At 47.3% G+C, this 17,185-nt stretch overlaps 1 protein-coding gene across 1 annotated transcript; it reads right to left on the reverse strand.

The window, feature by feature from the left end:
• Positions 1–2,400: 2,400 nt before the first annotated feature.
• LOC119842322 (olfactory receptor 6N1-like) lies at positions 2,401–3,342 on the reverse strand. The gene has a single exon (XM_038370286.1). The coding sequence runs from the start codon at positions 3,340–3,342 to the stop codon at positions 2,401–2,403; it is 942 nt and encodes a 313-aa protein (XP_038226214.1).
• Between the last annotated feature and the right edge of the window lie 13,843 nt (positions 3,343–17,185).

Consider the following 17,185-nt stretch of genomic DNA (forward strand, 5'->3'; position numbering starts at 1 on the left):
TGGTGTAAAATATCTTGGTGAGAAAGTTGGGAGGGTAGATAGGTAGGTCCTCAGTTGATGTAAACTGACATCACTCCATTGAAATAATTTACATCAGGAGAGAATCTGGCCCAGAGAGAAACAGAGTCTGTCATGGTCAAAGGGGCCTAAGGGAATTAGGCACCAAGGGCCAGCACCACAAAAGGATTTAGGCACCTCACTGCCACATGAGCCTAAATCCCATAAGCAGGCCCCACTGAGATTGACAAAGCCCCCACTCAGCTATCCTTGAAATCTGTAGGATTCTAAACTCACTCAACATCTGATTTTTTGCAGTGAAAGTTCCCTTGGCACCTATGTTTCTGCCTCTGGGCATGTGCACTGCAACCCCTTGCTAGGTATCCAGCTGGCTGAGCCCCAGAGTGACAGGGTAATATAGCAGTTCCTTTCCCGATCCTGCAAGCATGCTCTGAGCTTGCCTGCTGGCTCAGGCTCCTCTGGGGAATCCCAGTGATTTTCTAGGCACCTAGAAGTTAGTTGGTGTGATTCTCAGCATCTCCACACCTAGGTCCCTCTGTGAAGCTAATCCCTAGTTCTTATGGCTGGTGCCAGGCAGACTGTTCGGGAGCCTGCCTTGCCCTAGGTGGCCCTATGGAGAAGCAGGGCATAGCATTAGCCCTTCCTGTGTCAGCACACCAGGATCTGGGTGCTTAACTTCCCTGAGAGTGAGAAAGTTTTCACTAATATCAACCTAAATCTCCCTTGCTGCAGATCCAGCCCAGTGGTTCTTGTCCTGCCTTCAGTGGACATGGAGAACCATGGATCTCTGTCCTCTGTAAAACAGCCTTTAGCATATTTGCAAACTGTTCTCAGGTCCCCCTCTCAGTTTTCTTTTCTCAACACTAAACATACCTAGTTGTTTTATCCTTTCCTCGCAGGTCAGGCTTTCTAAACCTTTGCTCATTTTTGCTGAGCTTCTCTGGACTCTCTCCAATTTATCCACATCTTCCCTTAAGTGAGGTACTCAGAACAGGACACAGAACTCCAGCTGAGGCATCACCTGTGCTGAGTAGAGCACAGGTAAGTCCCTCCCATGTATTATGTATGACACTCCTGTTAATACACCGCAGAATGATATTAGTCTTTTTTGTAACTGCCAGGACTGTGACATATGTTCATAATTGCGTTATGTCCCCCTCTGTGGGCTGGACCCAGAAGAGAATAAGGGATCTGCTGGTAGCTAAAGGAGCTAAATCTCCCACTTGAAAATAAAAAGCCATGATTATAGTTGTCCTCTCTCCTGAGACAGCCACTTTCCAGAGCCTTCACTTAGAACTGAGTGCATCATTCCATGGCCAAATATAAAAATATTGATTCATTTCAACCTGAAACTTATTTTTTTCTTGTCTATCTCCCTCTGTTTAACCCTCAAACGGGCTTTGCGAATCCCAGTGATTTTCTAGGATTCTAAAAGTTAGTTTCTTTGTGAATCCATCCCCCACCCCCAACTCCTATTTACGCTGTCAATGGGATTTAAGTGCCCATGTCCCTTAAGTCCCTTTGAAAGTTCCAGCCTGGGTTGCTACTGATATTTTAAACTAGTCACCACCAGAACGTAGGGGAAAACAAATGAAGAGACAAATTTTATTAACAGACTAACACCTGGGATGGGCTCTCTCTCTCTCTGTGTCTATATATATATATATATACGTACAGCTCTCTCTGTATATAGACCATATATGCACATATACAAGCAGAAATAGAAAAGAACCTTAGAATTAGATGTTAAAAATAACAAGAGGGTTATTTCAATATAGTTATATCTGGCTAAAGTATTTATCTGGCCCCTGTTACAGTATACCTGAGTGCCTCATAACATTCCTGGAAGGTAGGGAAGTGAGGCCCTGCAAAGGGCAGATTTTTAAAGGTATTTAGGCACTCAGTGGCATTTTCACTTATGTGCCTAACTCCCATTAGTCACCAGCAGCAGGAACTTGAAGCCAATTTTTACGTCATATCCTAGTGCCTGGGCAACCTGACTAGCCTTCCGTTCTTTGCTTTGTAGAATCACAGTGATGAAGGGTTGCAAGGGCCCTCAAGAAGTTGTCTAGCCCACCGTCTCATGCTGAGGCAGGACTAGTGCAAGGCACTGCTGTCATACTGTCTGAATGAACATTTCTACCAGGCAAGAAGGCTGGATATTCCATGGAGAAGAAGGGAGTTAAGTACCAAAATTCCATTGAAGCTAGTCTCCTAACTTTCTTAGGCTCCTTTTGAACACCCAGATTTTGGGGTGGGTCTGCAATCAGTTCGTCAAACCAAGGTGGATTCCCCATACAAAGCAGACATACCCTTCACTCCTTACTGGCAGGCTTGCCAATTTCCCCATCTTTGGTTCAGCCTTTTCTGCCTCTGTCGGTGTCATTTTAGGGCTCTCCCTTTGCCACACAGGGCTTTCCTCAGGGCCTCCTTCACCTCCTGGTTCCTGAGGCTGTATATGATGGGGCTGAGAAGTGGGGCGACCATGCAGTAGAAGACTGCGACCACCTTGTCCAGCTGGAAGGAGAATTTCCTTGTGGGCCGGGCGTACATGAAGGTCACTGTGCCATAGAAGATGGCCACCACTGTCTGGTGTGAGGCGCAGGTGGAGAAAGCTTTCTTGTGCCCGGTGGCTGAGGGGATGCCGAGGATAGTGGTGATGATGCTCCCATAGGAAGCCAAGGTCAACACGAAGGAGCCCAGAATGACCGAGGAGCAGAGGAAGAAGCTGAGCATCTTGTTGAGGTGGGTGTTGGCGCAGGCCAGCCTCAGCATGGGCAAGATGTCGCAGAAGAAGTGGTCCGCCATGTTAGGGCCGCAGAAGCGGAGCTGGGACATGAGGATCACTAGCACCAAGGGCAGGAGGAAGCTGGTGATCCAGGACCAGGCAGTGAGCCATACACACATCATGTCACTCATGAGAGCTGTGTACCTCAAGGGGTGGCATATAGCCATGTAGCGGTCATAAGCCATGGCTGCCAGGAGAAGACACTCCGTGACACCCAGTGACAGGAAGAAATAAAGTTGGGAGATACAGCCGTTGAAGGAGATCACCTTCCTTTCCACCAGCAGGTCAGCCAGCATCTTGGGCACTGTGACCGAGGTGAACCAGATCTCCAGGAAGGAGAAGTTGCCCAGAAAGTAGTACATGGGGGTGCAGAGGCTGAGATCAATCCTGGTGAGAAAGATAATGACCATGTTTCCCATCTTGGTCACCGTGTACATGAGCAAGACCAGCAAGAAAACCCAGACCCTGATCTTCTTGAGGCTGGGGAACCCAGCAGTAATGAATTCAGTCACAACAGACTGGTTTGCCCATTCCATCCTTTACCGACTCTGTCATCTGCAGGAGAAATTAAGAGAGTGGCTGGTGTAAATGTGGTTGTTTTTGTTAAAATGTTAATATTGTTCCAGGTCTGAAAAGGGAATGGGGTTGAGTCAGTTGGGGGTGAGTGGGAGCCAGGATTCCTGGGTTCTCTCCCCAGCTCTGGGAGGGAAGTGGGGTCTAGTGGGTTAGAGCTGGGGCGGGGGACTGAGAATCAGGACTCCTGGGTTCCATCACCAGCTTTGTGAGGGGAGGAGAATCTAGTGGATTACGATCTGTCAAAATTATTTTTAAACAATCTAATTCTGCCAAGCCTATTCATAAGATCAGGCCTTCCAAACACAACTTATTTATCACAACGTTTCAATGTGTGGACCAAAATGAATGACTCCATGGAACACAGTTTGAGAACTACTCCAATGTAGCTAGGCTGGGAGGATTAGATTTTTTAGGTAAACATCCATTTCACTGTATAAACAAAAACCAACAAAAATATTTCCATCTATAATAATAAAAATTTACAGACAGGAAAAGTAAAAAAAGAAAATGCTGCTTGAGAACTTAGCAGATTTTGATAGAAAGATATTTACTTCATACATTTTGACGTGATGTTGACAATTTGTGTTTTAATGATTATAAAGCTTTAACTTTTTGAATCTCAGCTTCTACTGCCATTCAATGATTATTGTCTGACCCACCCTAACTTCCCACAACTGTGAAAATTTAAATCAATAAAAACTGGTGGGGGGATGCTTAAAAATAAACATCAGTATTTCTTGTCACAGTTATACAAAAATAAAAATTGAATTCCTCTAAGCCTAAATATGTCACCTTCATTCTGGTCTTCTTAAGTGATTACCCTCACCCCCTCCACACCCACCCCCTCTACTTCACTCAAGATCTGATGCCGTATCCCTTACCCAAGGAAAAGTCCCCCAAATAATTTTACCTGGGTGAGGACCACAGTTCAAGGCTCTTAAATTTCTTCATAGGAATGTAGCAGTACTTACAGATTCTCATTCCACAACTGCTTCAAGATAGACAACTTGGATCTGGTGCTGTGCTTTGCAATCTGCCCTGGGAAACAAATGAAAACTCTTTAGGAACCGGCAGTGAGGGACTATCTAGGTGACCTCCTCAGGTGGGGAGAGGTGGACAGAAATGTAAAAGGAGAAAGCTTGGGATTTTTGCAACTTGTTCTTAGCAGTGTTCAGAAGCAAATGGCAACACTTTCACATAGGAATTGATATTCTATTGTCTGAGCAATTTATAGGGAGTGTGTTTATTTCAGATCAACAGCATCCCTGGAGACATAACCCCTAAAGCTTTGTATATGGAAGCTTAAATAAAATAAACAAGATGGCTTGATTCTGCCAGCTATATATTGGACAGAAAGCTCTTTGAGGCTTTTGCTTCTGTTTTTGTATAGCACCTAGTACAGTGGGGTCCTGGCCCAAGAAAAGGGCTCCTAGGGGCTAACATCGTCATCCAATTTTATGTCAGGCAACACCATAGTCTTCCAATTTCTTCTCCTTAGTGTGTGTGCAAATTTTGACTCTTGGAAGACATACAGGGTTGTTAGTGTTGGGTAATGCAAGGTTTGGGATGGAAGCAACTTTAGGAGAGAAAGAACTGCATGAGCAGGAGCAACTGCATTGCTCGGTGCATGGAGCACAGTCAGTTCCTGAGGTGGAGTTGCTCCCTGGGAATTGGATATTTCTCTTGGGCCAAGATTCCTGAGAGAAGGAATGGCCATGCATGCTGTTTCACCTCCTCTGTTACAGAACTAGTGTATGTGTGTAAATAAAGAATAGAATCATAAAAGATTAGGGTTGGAAGAGACCTCAGGAGGTCATCAAGTCCAACTCCCTGCTCAAAACAGGACCAACCCCAAATAAATCATCCCAGCCAGGGCTTTGTCAAGATGGGCCTTAAAAACCTCTAAGGATGGAAATTCCACCACTTCCCAAGGTAACCCATTCCAGTGCTTCATCAGCCTCCTAGTGAATTAGTTTTTCCTAATATCCAACCTGGACCTCCCACACTGCAACTTGAGACCATTGCTCCTTGTTCTGTCATCCGCCACCACTGAGAACAGCCTCTTTGGAGCCCCCCTTCTGTGTGTTTGCGTCAGGGAAGCCTGGCTGTTTGAAAATAGCCAGAGCCTCGCGAACCAGCTGAGCGGCAGCGAACCAGCGGAGCAGCGGGGACAGCAGAGCAGCTCACAGCAGGAGTTTGCCTGGGACTGGTAAGTATCCGAGTGTGTGTGTTTGCTTGCTGAGGAAGTATCCGAGCGTGTGTTTGCTGGGAGGGCAGGGAGAGAGCCTGAGTGAGTGTCTGATTGGCTGCTAGCCTGCAGGGGGCGGGCATTAGGGTGTCTGTGTGTTTGCGTCAGGGAAGCCTGGCTGTTTGAAAATAGCCAGAGCCTCGCGAACCAGCTGAGCGGCAGCGGAGCAGCGGGGACAGCAGAGCAGCTCACAGCAGGAGTTTGCCTGGGAGTTCGCCTGGAGTGAGCCCAGTGAGGCTTACATCTTGCCAACGTCTCTGAGGAAGCTCATAGTAGGTAGGTGATATGGAAGGGGGGGGTTCAGCTATTGTGACCTGCACTGGATGTGCCATGTTTGTCTTTCTTCCACAGGACAGAAGCGACTTTGTCTGTACAAAGTGCAAGCTGGTCTCCATATTGGAAGAGAAGATTGAAGGTCTGGAGCAACAGGTAACGACCCTGCGTTGTATACGAGAGACTGAGGATTTTCTGGACCAAACTCAGGATAGCCTTCTAGGGGCACAAAGCTCTAAAGATATAGAGCAGGTTGCACAGAGGAGCCAAGAGGCCAGTGAAGAAGCTTGGCAACATGTGACCTCCAGAAGAGGTAAGCGGAATGTCCGGGTTCCAGTAACACAGACACAGGTAACTAACCGCTTTCATGTTCTCTCCACAGGTACCATTGCGGAGAGTGGACCAGATGATATGTCTGGGGGGAGAAAGCAGAAGGAGACCCCGCTGGTTGGGAGGCATGAGATGCGATGTCCTGAGGTTGGGGGTTCCACGACCACCACTCCCAAGAGGAGAAGGCGGGTGGTGGTGGTCGGGGACTCTCTCCTCCGGGGGACTGAGTCATTTATCTGCCGCCCTGACCGGGAAAACCGAGAAGTCTGCTGCTTGCCAGGGGCTAAGATTCGTGATGTGACGGAGAGACTGCCGAGACTCATCAAGCCCTCGGATCGCTACCCCTTCCTGCTTCTCCACGTGGGCACCAATGATACTGCCAAGAATGACCTTGAGCGGATCACTGCGGACTACGTGGCTCTGGGAAGAAGGATAAAGGAGTTGGAGGCGCAAGTGGTGTTCTCGTCCATCCTCCCCGTGGAAGGAAAAGGCCTGGGTAGGGACCGTCGAATCGTGGAGGTCAACGAATGGCTACGCAGGTGGTGTCGGAGAGAAGGCTTTGGATTCTTTGACCATGGGATGGTGTTCCATGAAGGAGGAGTGCTGGGCAGAGACGGGCTCCATCTTACGAAGAGAGGGAAGAACATCTTTGCCAGCAGGCTGGCTAACCTAGTGAGGAGGGCTTTAAACTAGGTTCACCGGGGGAAGGAGACCAAAGCCCTGAGGTAAGTGGGAAAACGGGATACCGGGAGGAAGCACAGGCAGGAATGTCTGTGAGGGGAGGGCTCCTGCCTCATACTGGGAATGAGGGGCGATCAACAGGTTATCTCAAGTGCTTATATACAAATGCACAAAGCCTTGGAAACAAGCCGGGAGAACTGGAGGTCCTGGTGATGTCAAGGAATTATGATGTGATTGGAATAACAGAGACTTGGTGGGATAACTCACATGACTGGAGTACAGTCATGGATGGTTATAAACTGTTCAGGAAGGACAGGCAGGGCAGAAAAGGTGGGGGAGTAGCACTGTATGTAAGGGAGCAGTATGACTGCTCAGAGCTCCGGTACGAAACTGTGGAAAAACCTGAGTGTCTCTGGATTAAGTTTAGAAGTGTGTGCAACAAGAGTGATGTCATGGTGGGAGTCTGCTATAGACCACCGGAACAGGGGGATGAGGTGGATGAGGCTTTCTTCCGGCAACTCACGGAAGCTACTAGATCGCATGCCCTGATTCTCATGGGTGACTTTAATTTTCCTGATATCTGCTGGGAGAGCAATACAGCGGTGCATAGACAATCCAGGAAGTTTTTGGAAAGCGTAGGGGACAATTTCCTGGTGCAAGTGCTAGGGGAGCCAACTAGGGGGAGCGCTTTTCTTGACCTGCTGCTCACAAACCGGGTAGAATTAGTGGGGGAAGCAAAAGTGGATGGGAATCTGGGAGGCAGTAACCATGAGTTGGTTGAGTTCAGGATCCTGACGCAGGGAAGAAAGGTAAGCAGCAGGATACGGACCCTGGACTTCAGGAAAGCAGACTTTGACTCCCTCAGGGAACAGATGGCCAGGATCCCCTGGGGGACTAACATGAAAGGGAAGGGAGTCCAGGAGAGCTGGCTGTATTTCAAGGAATCCCTGTTGAGGTTACAGGGACAAACCATCCCGATGAGTCGAAAGAATAGTAAATATGGCAGGCGACCAGCTTGGCTTAATGGTGAAATCCTAGCGGATCTTAAACATAAAAAAGAAGCTTACAAGAAGTGGAAGGTTGGACATATGACCAGGGAAGAGTATAAAAATATTGCTCGGGCATGTAGGAAAGATATCAGGAGGGCCAAATCGCACCTGGAGCTGCAGCTAGCAAGAGATGTCAAGAGTAACAAGAAGGGTTTCTTCAGGTATGTTGGCAACAAGAAGAAAGCCAAGGAAAGTGTGGGCCCCTTACTGAATGAGGGAGGCAAGCTAGTGACAGAGGATGTGGAAAAAGCTAATGTACTCAATGCTTTTTTTGCCTCTGTTTTCACTAACAAGGTCAGCTCCCAGACTGCTGTGCTGGGCAACACAAAATGGGGAAGAGATGGCCAGCCCTCTGTAGAGATAGAGGTGGTTAGGGACTATTTAGAAAAGCTGGACGTGCACAAGTCCATGGGGCCGGACGAATTGCATCCGAGAGTGCTGAGGGAATTGGCGGCTGTGATTGCAGAGCCCTTGGCCATTATCTTTGAAAACTCGTGGCGAACGGGGGAAGTCCCGGATGACTGGAAAAAGGCTAATGTAGTGCCCATCTTTAAAAAAGGGAAGAAGGAGGATCCTGGGAACTACAGGCCGGTCAGCCTCACCTCAGTCCCTGGAAAAATCATGGAGCAGGTCCTCAAAGAATCAATCCTGAAGCACTTAGAGGAGAGGAAAGTGATCAGGAACAGTCAGCATGGATTCACCAAGGGAAGGTCATGCCTGACTAATCTAATCGCCTTTTATGATGAGATTACTAGTTCTGTGGATGAAGGGAAAGCAGTGGATGTATTGTTTCTTGACTTTAGCAAAGCTTTTGACACGGTCTCCCACAGCATTCTTGTCAGCAAGTTAAGGAAGTATGGGCTGGATGAATGCACTATAAGGTGGGTAGAAAGCTGGCTAGATTGTCGGGCTCAACGGGTAGTGATCAATGGCTCCATGTCTAGTTGGCAGCCGGTGTCAAGTGGAGTGCCCCAGGGGTCGGTCCTGGGGCCCGTTTTGTTCAATATCTTCATAAATGATCTGGAGGATGGTGTGGATTGCACTCTCAGCAAATTTACGGATGATACTAAACTGGGAGGAGTGGTAGATACGCTGGAGGGGAGGGATAGGATACAGAAGGACCTAGACAAATTGGAGGATTGGGCCAAAAGAAATCTAATGAGGTTCAATAAGGATAAGTGCAGGGTCCTGCACTTAGGATGGAAGAATCCAATGCACCGCTACAGACTAGGGACCGAATGGCTCGGCAGCAGTTCTGCGGAAAAGGACCTAGGGGTGACAGTGGACGAGAAGCTGGATATGAGTCAGCAGTGTGCCCTTGTTGCCAAGAAGGCCAATGGCATTTTGGGATGTATAAGTAGGGGCATAGCGAGCAGATCGAGGGACGTGATCGTTCCCCTCTATTCGACACTGGTGAGGCCTCATCTGGAGTACTGTGTCCAGTTTTGGGCCCCACACTACAGGAAGGATGTGGATAAATTGGAAAGAGTACAACGAAGGGCAACAAAAATGATTAGGGGTCTAGAGCACATGACTTATGAGGAGAGGCTGAGGGAGCTGGGATTGTTTAGTCTGCAGAAGAGAAGAATGAGGGGGGATTTGATAGCTGCTTTCAACTACCTGAAAGGGGGTTTCAAAGAGGATGGCTCTAGACTGTTCTCAATGGTAGCAGATGACAGAACGAGGAGTAATGGTCTCAAGTTGCAATGGGGGAGGTTTAGATTGGATATTAGGAAAAACTTTTTCACTAAGAGGGTGGTGAAACACTGGAATGCGTTACCTAGGGAGGTGGTAGAATCTCCTTCCTTAGAGGTCTTTAAGGTCAGGCTTGACAAAGCCCTGGCTGGGATGATTTAACTGGGACTTGGTCCTGCTTTGAGCAGGGGGTTGGACTAGATGACCTTCTGGGGTCCCTTCCAACCCTGATATTCTATGATTCTATGATTCTAGATGAAGGCTACTATCAAATCCCCCCTCACTCTTGGGGTGGAAAATCAACCATGCATTGTGTTTGGATCAGAACAAGCCTGAGGCCCACTTTATTACAAGCATGCAAGCATTCAGGGGACGACAGCCAGCCCAGCTGTCGACCCTTCCGAAAGGGAATACAGAAGCTTTTATAGCTCAAAACCACAATTAATTACACACACTTCCTTATTTAGCAATTTATCGCCTTATTAGGATTACATTACAAAATCAATGCAGGCCAAAAGCAAAAACAAGGGTCTCCTGTTATTCACTGTCTGTTCTTTTGCGGTCTGTGACCTTTCTTACACAACTGTTGTGGTTATATATTTTATAAGCTTTGACTATTACAAATTATTCTGCTTGGGGACTTTCCACTCTTGGCCCTTATTCACAGGAACAAGCCTGGCCAAAGATCAAGGCCTAACAAGCTTGTCCAATGTTAAGGCCTACCAAATTTTCCTTCACACTCTTCTCTTCTGCAGACTAAATAAGGCCAGTTGCCTCAGTCTCTCCCCATAGGTCATGTGCCCCAGTTCCCTAATTATTTTTGTTGCCCTCTGCTGACCTGTCCTCTCCAATTTGTCCAAGTCCTTTCTGAAGTGCGGGGCCCAAAACTGGACGCAATATTCCAGTTGTGGCCTCATCAGTGCCAAATAGAGGGGAATAATCACTTCCCTCGATCTGCTGGCAATGCTCCTACTAATGCAGCCCAATATGCCGTTAGCCTTCTTGACAACAAGGGCACACTGTTGACTCATATACAGCTTCTCATCCACTGTAATCCCCATGTCCTTTTCTGCAGAACCTCTGCTTAGCCAGTCAGTCCCCAGCCTGTAGCAGTGTGTGGGATTCTTCCATCTTAAGTGCAGAATTCTGGACTTGTCCTTGTTGAATCTCATCAGATTACTTTTGGCTCAATCCTCCAATTTGTCTAGGTCACTCTGGACCCTATCCCTACCCTCGGGCATATCTACCTCTCCCCCCAGTTTAGTGTCATCTGCGAACTTGCTGAGGATACAATCCATTCCATCATCCAGATCATTAATGAAGATGTTGAACAAAACCGGCTCCAGGACTGACCCCTGGGGCACTCCGCTTGATACCGGCTGCCAACTAGACATCGAGCCATTGATCATTACCCGTTGAGCCCAGTGATCTAGCCAGCTTTTTATCCACCCGATAGTCCATTCATCCAATCCAGCTCTCCTGGCCTCCTTTCCCACTCATATTAGCCTCCCAGGGGATCCTGCCCATCAGTTCCCTGAGGGAATCAAAGTCTGCTTTTCTGAAGTCCAGGGTCCGATTCTGCTGCTCTCCTTTCTTTCTTTTGTGAGGATCCTGAACTCGACCATCTCATAGTCACTGCTGCCCAGGTTGCCACCCACTTTTACTTCCCCTCCGAATTTTTCCCTGTTTGTGAGCAGCAGGTCAAGAGGAGCATGGCCCCTAGTTGGTTTCTCCAGCACTTGCACCAGTAAGTTGTTCCCAACACTCTCCAAAAACTTCCTGGATTGTCTGTGCACTGCTGTATTGCTCTCCCAGCAGATGTCAGGGTGATTGAAGTCCTCCATGAGAACCAGGGCCTGCGATCTGGAAACTTCTGTTGTCCAAAGAAAGCCTCGTCTATCTCATCCTCCTGGTCTGGTTGTTTATAGCAGATGCCCACCCGACATTACCCTTGTTGCTCTCACCTCTAAACTGCTCTCCCAGCAGATGTCAGGGTGATTCAAGTCCCCAAGAGAACCGGGGCCTGTGATCTGGAAACTTCAGTTAGTTGTCCAAAGAAAGCCTTGTCTACCTCAACCTCCTGGTCTGGTGGTCTATAGCAGACTCCCACCATGACATCACCCTTGTTTCTCTTGCCTCTAAACTTAACTCAAAGACTCTCAACAGGCTTTTCTCCAGTTTCACACTGAAGCACTGAGCAGTCAAACTGCTCTCTTACATATAGTGCAAGTCCTCCACCTTTCCTCCCTCACCTGTCCTTCCTGAACAGTTTATACCCATCCATGACAGTGCTCCAGTCATGTGAGTTATCCCACCAAGTCTCTGTTATTCCAATCACATCATAGTTTCTTGACTGTGCCAGGACTTCCAGTTCTTCCTGCTTGTTTCCCAGACTTCTTGTGTTCGTGTACAGGCACTTAAGATAACTAGCCAATTGTCCTACTCCTCAGTATGAATCAGGAGGTATTCCCTGTTGCACCCTTTTCCTTGTGTTTCCTCCTGGTATCCCCTTCCCCACTTACCTCAGGGCTTTGGTCTCCATCCCCCGGTGAACCTGATTTAAAGCCCTCCTCACTAGGTAAGCAAGCCTGACTGCGAAGATGCTCTTCCCTCTCTTCATTAGGTGGATCCCATCTCTTCCTAGTCATCCTTTTTCCTTGAACAACATCCCATCGTCAAAGAATCCAAAGTCCCCTCTCTGACACCAGCTGTGTGACCATGCATTTACTTCCACAATTTGATGGTCCCTACCTGGGGCTTTTCCTTCAACAGGGAGGATGGACCAGAACACAACTTGCACCTCAAACTCCTTTATCCTTCTTCTCAGAGCAACATAGTCTGCAGTGACCCCCTCAAGGTCATTCTTGGCAATATTGGTGCCCATGTGGAGAAGTAGGAAGAGTTAGCATTCTGAAGGCTTGATCAGTGTAGGCAGACACTCCATCTAATCCTGAATTCTAGCTCCAGGCAAGCAGCACACTTCTCGAGTTTCCCAGTCTGAATTGCAGATGAATGACTCCATCCTCCTTAGGAGTGAGTCCCTGACCACCACCACCTGTCTGCTCCTCTTGGGAGTGGTGGTTGTGGAACCCTCATACCTAGGACAATGCATCCCATGCCTTCTGGTTGATGGGGTCTCCTTCTGATCCGTTCCCTCAGATGACTCTTCCAAACCATTCTCCTCCGTAGAGACCCTGAAAATGGTTTCTTATCTCTATCTGCATTGGGGGCACATGGGTTCTCCTCTTTCTTCTTCTGGAGGTCACATGCTGCAAATTTTTTTCCCCGTTCTGTACTGCCTTCTCTGATTCTTCAGCATGCTGTTCCTGGAATACCAAATGCTAACTTCTATCCAGAAAGTCTTCATTTTCTCTGATGCAACTCAGGATTGATACTTGAGTCCTTTAACCTTCTCTTCCAATATGGAGACCAGCTTGCACTTCGTACAGACAAGGTCACTTCTATCCTCTGGGAGAAAGACAGACATGGCACATCCTGTGCAGGTCACAACAGCTGATCGCTCACTATCCATATTCTCTTCCTTCTAAGAATCTCTTCAGATGTTGTATTTACTGCTCACAGAAGCATGAAAGGCAAAAACTCTTTGGGAACTCACCCTCCGTAGTAGTAGGATTTTATGTTTGTATTAATATAATTTAAAATGAAGAATAAAGAATAATAATGTAGCATGTATTAAATGTATTAGTGTATGATTTGATCATATCCTGCAGCCACCCTTTTTAAATAACAAAAAGAAATGGCCTAATGGGCCATTGGTAAAGATACATCAGCCAGAATCTGTGTCTGGACTGATTTCAAAACAGTGACAGACCTTTAAGGGTCACCAATTTGTTGTAGGTTTAGCATTTTAAAATAAGTAAAAGAATGCCATGATTGTCTTTCTTTTGCATTGCACTTTAATGTTCCTGTTCAAAATGTTCTATGCAAATTAATGCTGTTTTGTGTGTAAATAAGAAATGTCTGTGTTAAAAGATAAGCATGAAGGCCATCGCTGAACCAGATGTACAAGGGAGAAACCAAAGCCAAATGCAAGAGTGCCAGGAGGCTGCAACATGCTGCTATTGAAATGTCAGAGGAGGGCAGATTGACGACTCTTAAAATAAGACAGGCACCTATCAATGGGGATAAGATGGTGATAAAAAATAAAAAAGACAATTTAAAAAAAAAGCACTCATCAAACAACAATTAATTACAGAACGATAGAGCAAAACTCACTGGTCCCAATGAAGGAAAATCACTATATAAACAGGGGCCTTTGCTATGAAACTTTGGGTTCGTCCTGCCAAGACTTCCCTGGAGCATCGTGTTGCAACTGACGGAACCCAGCTCCTCCCAACCTGGCCACTAGGTTGATCCGGACTGGTAACTATAACATCAGCTGGCAGGACAGTGTGCATGGTGTGTATATGTGTGACTGAAAAGCATATGCTAACTGCTATTTTCTCAATAAATGCGGCGTGTTGCCTTCTCTCCTATAAATGATCTCATGTGCTTTGTATAAGCATAACACTTCTTCTGTTTGCTTTCCTCTGTTCACAGTATGCTACTCTCAGGACATGTCCAGACTCTGTGTTGCTGATTTCTACTCCAATGGAAAGTTGATCTTCAAAGCCTGGATATCTGCTACTGCTCTACAGAGGGGTGACACTGGGGTCAGAAGAAGGAGCAGCACTGTTTTGTTCCACTGCTAGCCTCATTTATCTCAATGAGACTGTACGAGAAGGATGAATGTGTCAGAGTGTGACACATTTACTCATGTCTGGTGGTAACTTATTCCACCCATATTCTAACTGACTCCAATAGGACTTCCCATGTTACCATTGCATGTCAGTAAAAGTATGGCCCCAATTAAGTAAATCGATTGGAATCAGGCCAGTAATCTATTGAGGCTGGTATTATCAAAGGAACCTATGGGGAGTTAGGCACCCAAGTGCCAATGACATGATGGTGACAATGGTCCTTTGAAATCTATGGAAGGGCCACATAAGCACTAACCCTGGGGTTTTGAAAAGAATGTACTGAAATTCAATGGGATCTGGGCACCAAACTCCCTTAGTTTCCTTAGAAAAGCCAAGCCTGAAGTCAGCATCCAGATTCTGCTCCATTTACTCCCACTGGGTAGCACCCTGCTCTGCAGGGAATGCCTTTGATTTCAATGGGACAGATTCCAATTTTCCTATGCAAAGTGAATAGCAAACCCCGCCCAGAGTGCTACTTGCAGAGTAAGGGATTATGCTATCTGCATAAGAGGATCAGACCCCGGGCCCAGCTAAAGGGATATGGTCACTCTAGATTGACACCAGTGTATCTGAACTCAGCATCTGCTCCATTCCCCTTGATTATCTCTGAGGAACTCTCTTCTAGACAGAGACAGGAGTCGGGACTAAATCGTGACCTTGGCCACCCAGACTGAAGGTGTGTCTACACCATGGGGGAGGTGTTAATCCAAAGCTTTTTGATGAGCATCAGGTAATACACTAAATGAGAGTTGCCCCAGTAGCATGCACATGGACACCTGTTCCATTTTCAATCTACTTTGTGAGAACACATGGCAGCAGTTTGCCTGAAGCTGAGGGTGTAGCATTTTCCAAGGGTATCCCATGGTCTTTTGCTTTTCTGCTGATCCACGTGCATCATGGAACTGCATTTGCTGTGAACTGTGGGAAATCAGGTGCATTCCAATCCCCCCCCTACCCCCACTGTCTCTGTCCCATTCTTCCTTTCTGGATGAGCTTGCATCATTTTTGAATTGCTGTCAGCCAGCATGGACTGACCAATGCTGTTGGAACAAGTGGACCAGTTCCTGGGTCACCTACACAGTGTTCAGCGTCATTGCTTGGCACAGGAAACCAACATGGATTGAGGAGAGAGGATCGTTTTGCAGAGCTGGCATGACTGGGCCTTGGGATAGTGTTTCATGATGAGGAGGGCTACCCATTTTGAGAGCTATGCACAGCTGACCCCGGAGCTTCAGTCAGAGATGCGCCTATGGATGTTCACTGGTGAACGGAGAAGAAAGGGTGGGTTTTTGAAAGAAGACTAAGGGAGTTAGGTGCCCAAATCCCACTGAATTTCAGTGGAAGTTGGTTGCCTAAATCTCCTTTGAACATATCAGACAGACATAACTGAGCCAAATTAATTCTTCCCCTAGTTCCAATGGTATAAACGCAGGGTACCTCCACCAAAGGCAAGGGAGTGTATGGGAGAGAGTCAGACCTCATGAAGTCATGGCATGGGATAGTTATGATTTTCAGAGGAGGTGCATGTCTCTGAGGGCTGCCATTAAATCAGTGAGAGTTGTTGGGGGTTGAGCACCTCTGAAAATCAATTGTCCAATTATTAGGGCAATTATTTTGGGCTGTGATTTTCAAAGGGGTCTAATGAAGTTGGGCATCCATATTCTATTGGACAGCTAACTCCTCTAGGCTCCAATGAAAGTCTTAGCCCAGAGGTCTAAATATGGATTTTAGGGTAGGTTTTTCAATAGAGCCAAAGACATATTGGAACACAAGCCAATGAGAGTTTTGCTCCTAAATCAAATAGGTGCTTTTGAAAATTACACTCTAAGGCAGGGGTCCCCAACACAGTGCCCGCAGGTGCCAAGGCTTTTTTATGAGCCCGCAGGACACCCCACCACCATTCTTTGGTGACATTTTGGTGGTGACTCTTCTTGCCGCTGCCACCTTTTGGCAGTGGCATTTCGGCGGTGGGGTGTCCGGCACCTGCCACAGTCTTCTGGGAATAGCAATATGCTATTCCCACAAGAAAGGTTGGGGACCACTGCTCTAAGGGCCTAAAGAAGAAGATGATAGATTCATAGTGAGGGTTTCAAAAGTCCCTAAGTCCCTAAAATTTCCATTGTTTTAAATGGAAGTCAGCAGCCTACAAATCTTTGCAAATTCAGGACCTACTCCATCGTTAGAGTCAGCATTGGCCGCAGATGATCCAGTGTGCCACCAGGGGGTGCTGTGCTACAGGAAGTGGGGTCCATGCCCACCTAGTGAGGCAGTCGCGGGCTCTGCAGAGCTTGGCGCATGTATGTGGTTCGATGGAGCTCTCCTTTGGAGTCAGTGGTAATCCCACGCCCTGGGCAGTGTGAGGGGATTCTGAGGTGAAGGGAGTGGGGTGGAGGCTCATTTGGGGGCACTCTCCTGTCTTGGGGCATGCTGAATTCAGCGTCCCAGGACCATTCTAGGCAGTGCAGCACTGTAGGGAACGGGGGCGGAGGGTTCAGTTTGGAACATGCTGGTCCATGCTGTCACAGTGCTATTTCTGGAGGAAGTTATATAGCTTAGATGCAATACCATAATGCAAAACCATCTATTGCCACCAAGTTTTCTGTTGTGCTGTTCACAGGTGTAGTGGTGTGCATTGGCTAGTGGCAGTATTTTGTAATAGTTTCCTCCAGCAGGGGGCTGCAGTGGTGCATATGTGTGTGTGCGCGTGTACACACATGGTACGTCTACACTGGAATAAAAGCCCTGCAGGATAGTCACAGCTGGCCTG

Source organism: Dermochelys coriacea, chromosome 13 (genome assembly GCF_009764565.3).
Source record: "Dermochelys coriacea isolate rDerCor1 chromosome 13, rDerCor1.pri.v4, whole genome shotgun sequence".
NCBI classification, from domain to species: Eukaryota; Metazoa; Chordata; order Testudines; family Dermochelyidae; genus Dermochelys; species Dermochelys coriacea.

Coding starts and splice junctions, on each gene's coding strand:
- LOC119842322 (XM_038370286.1), bottom strand. CDS start 3,342: ATGGAATGGGCAAACCAGTCTGTTGTGACTGAATTCATTACTGCTGGG.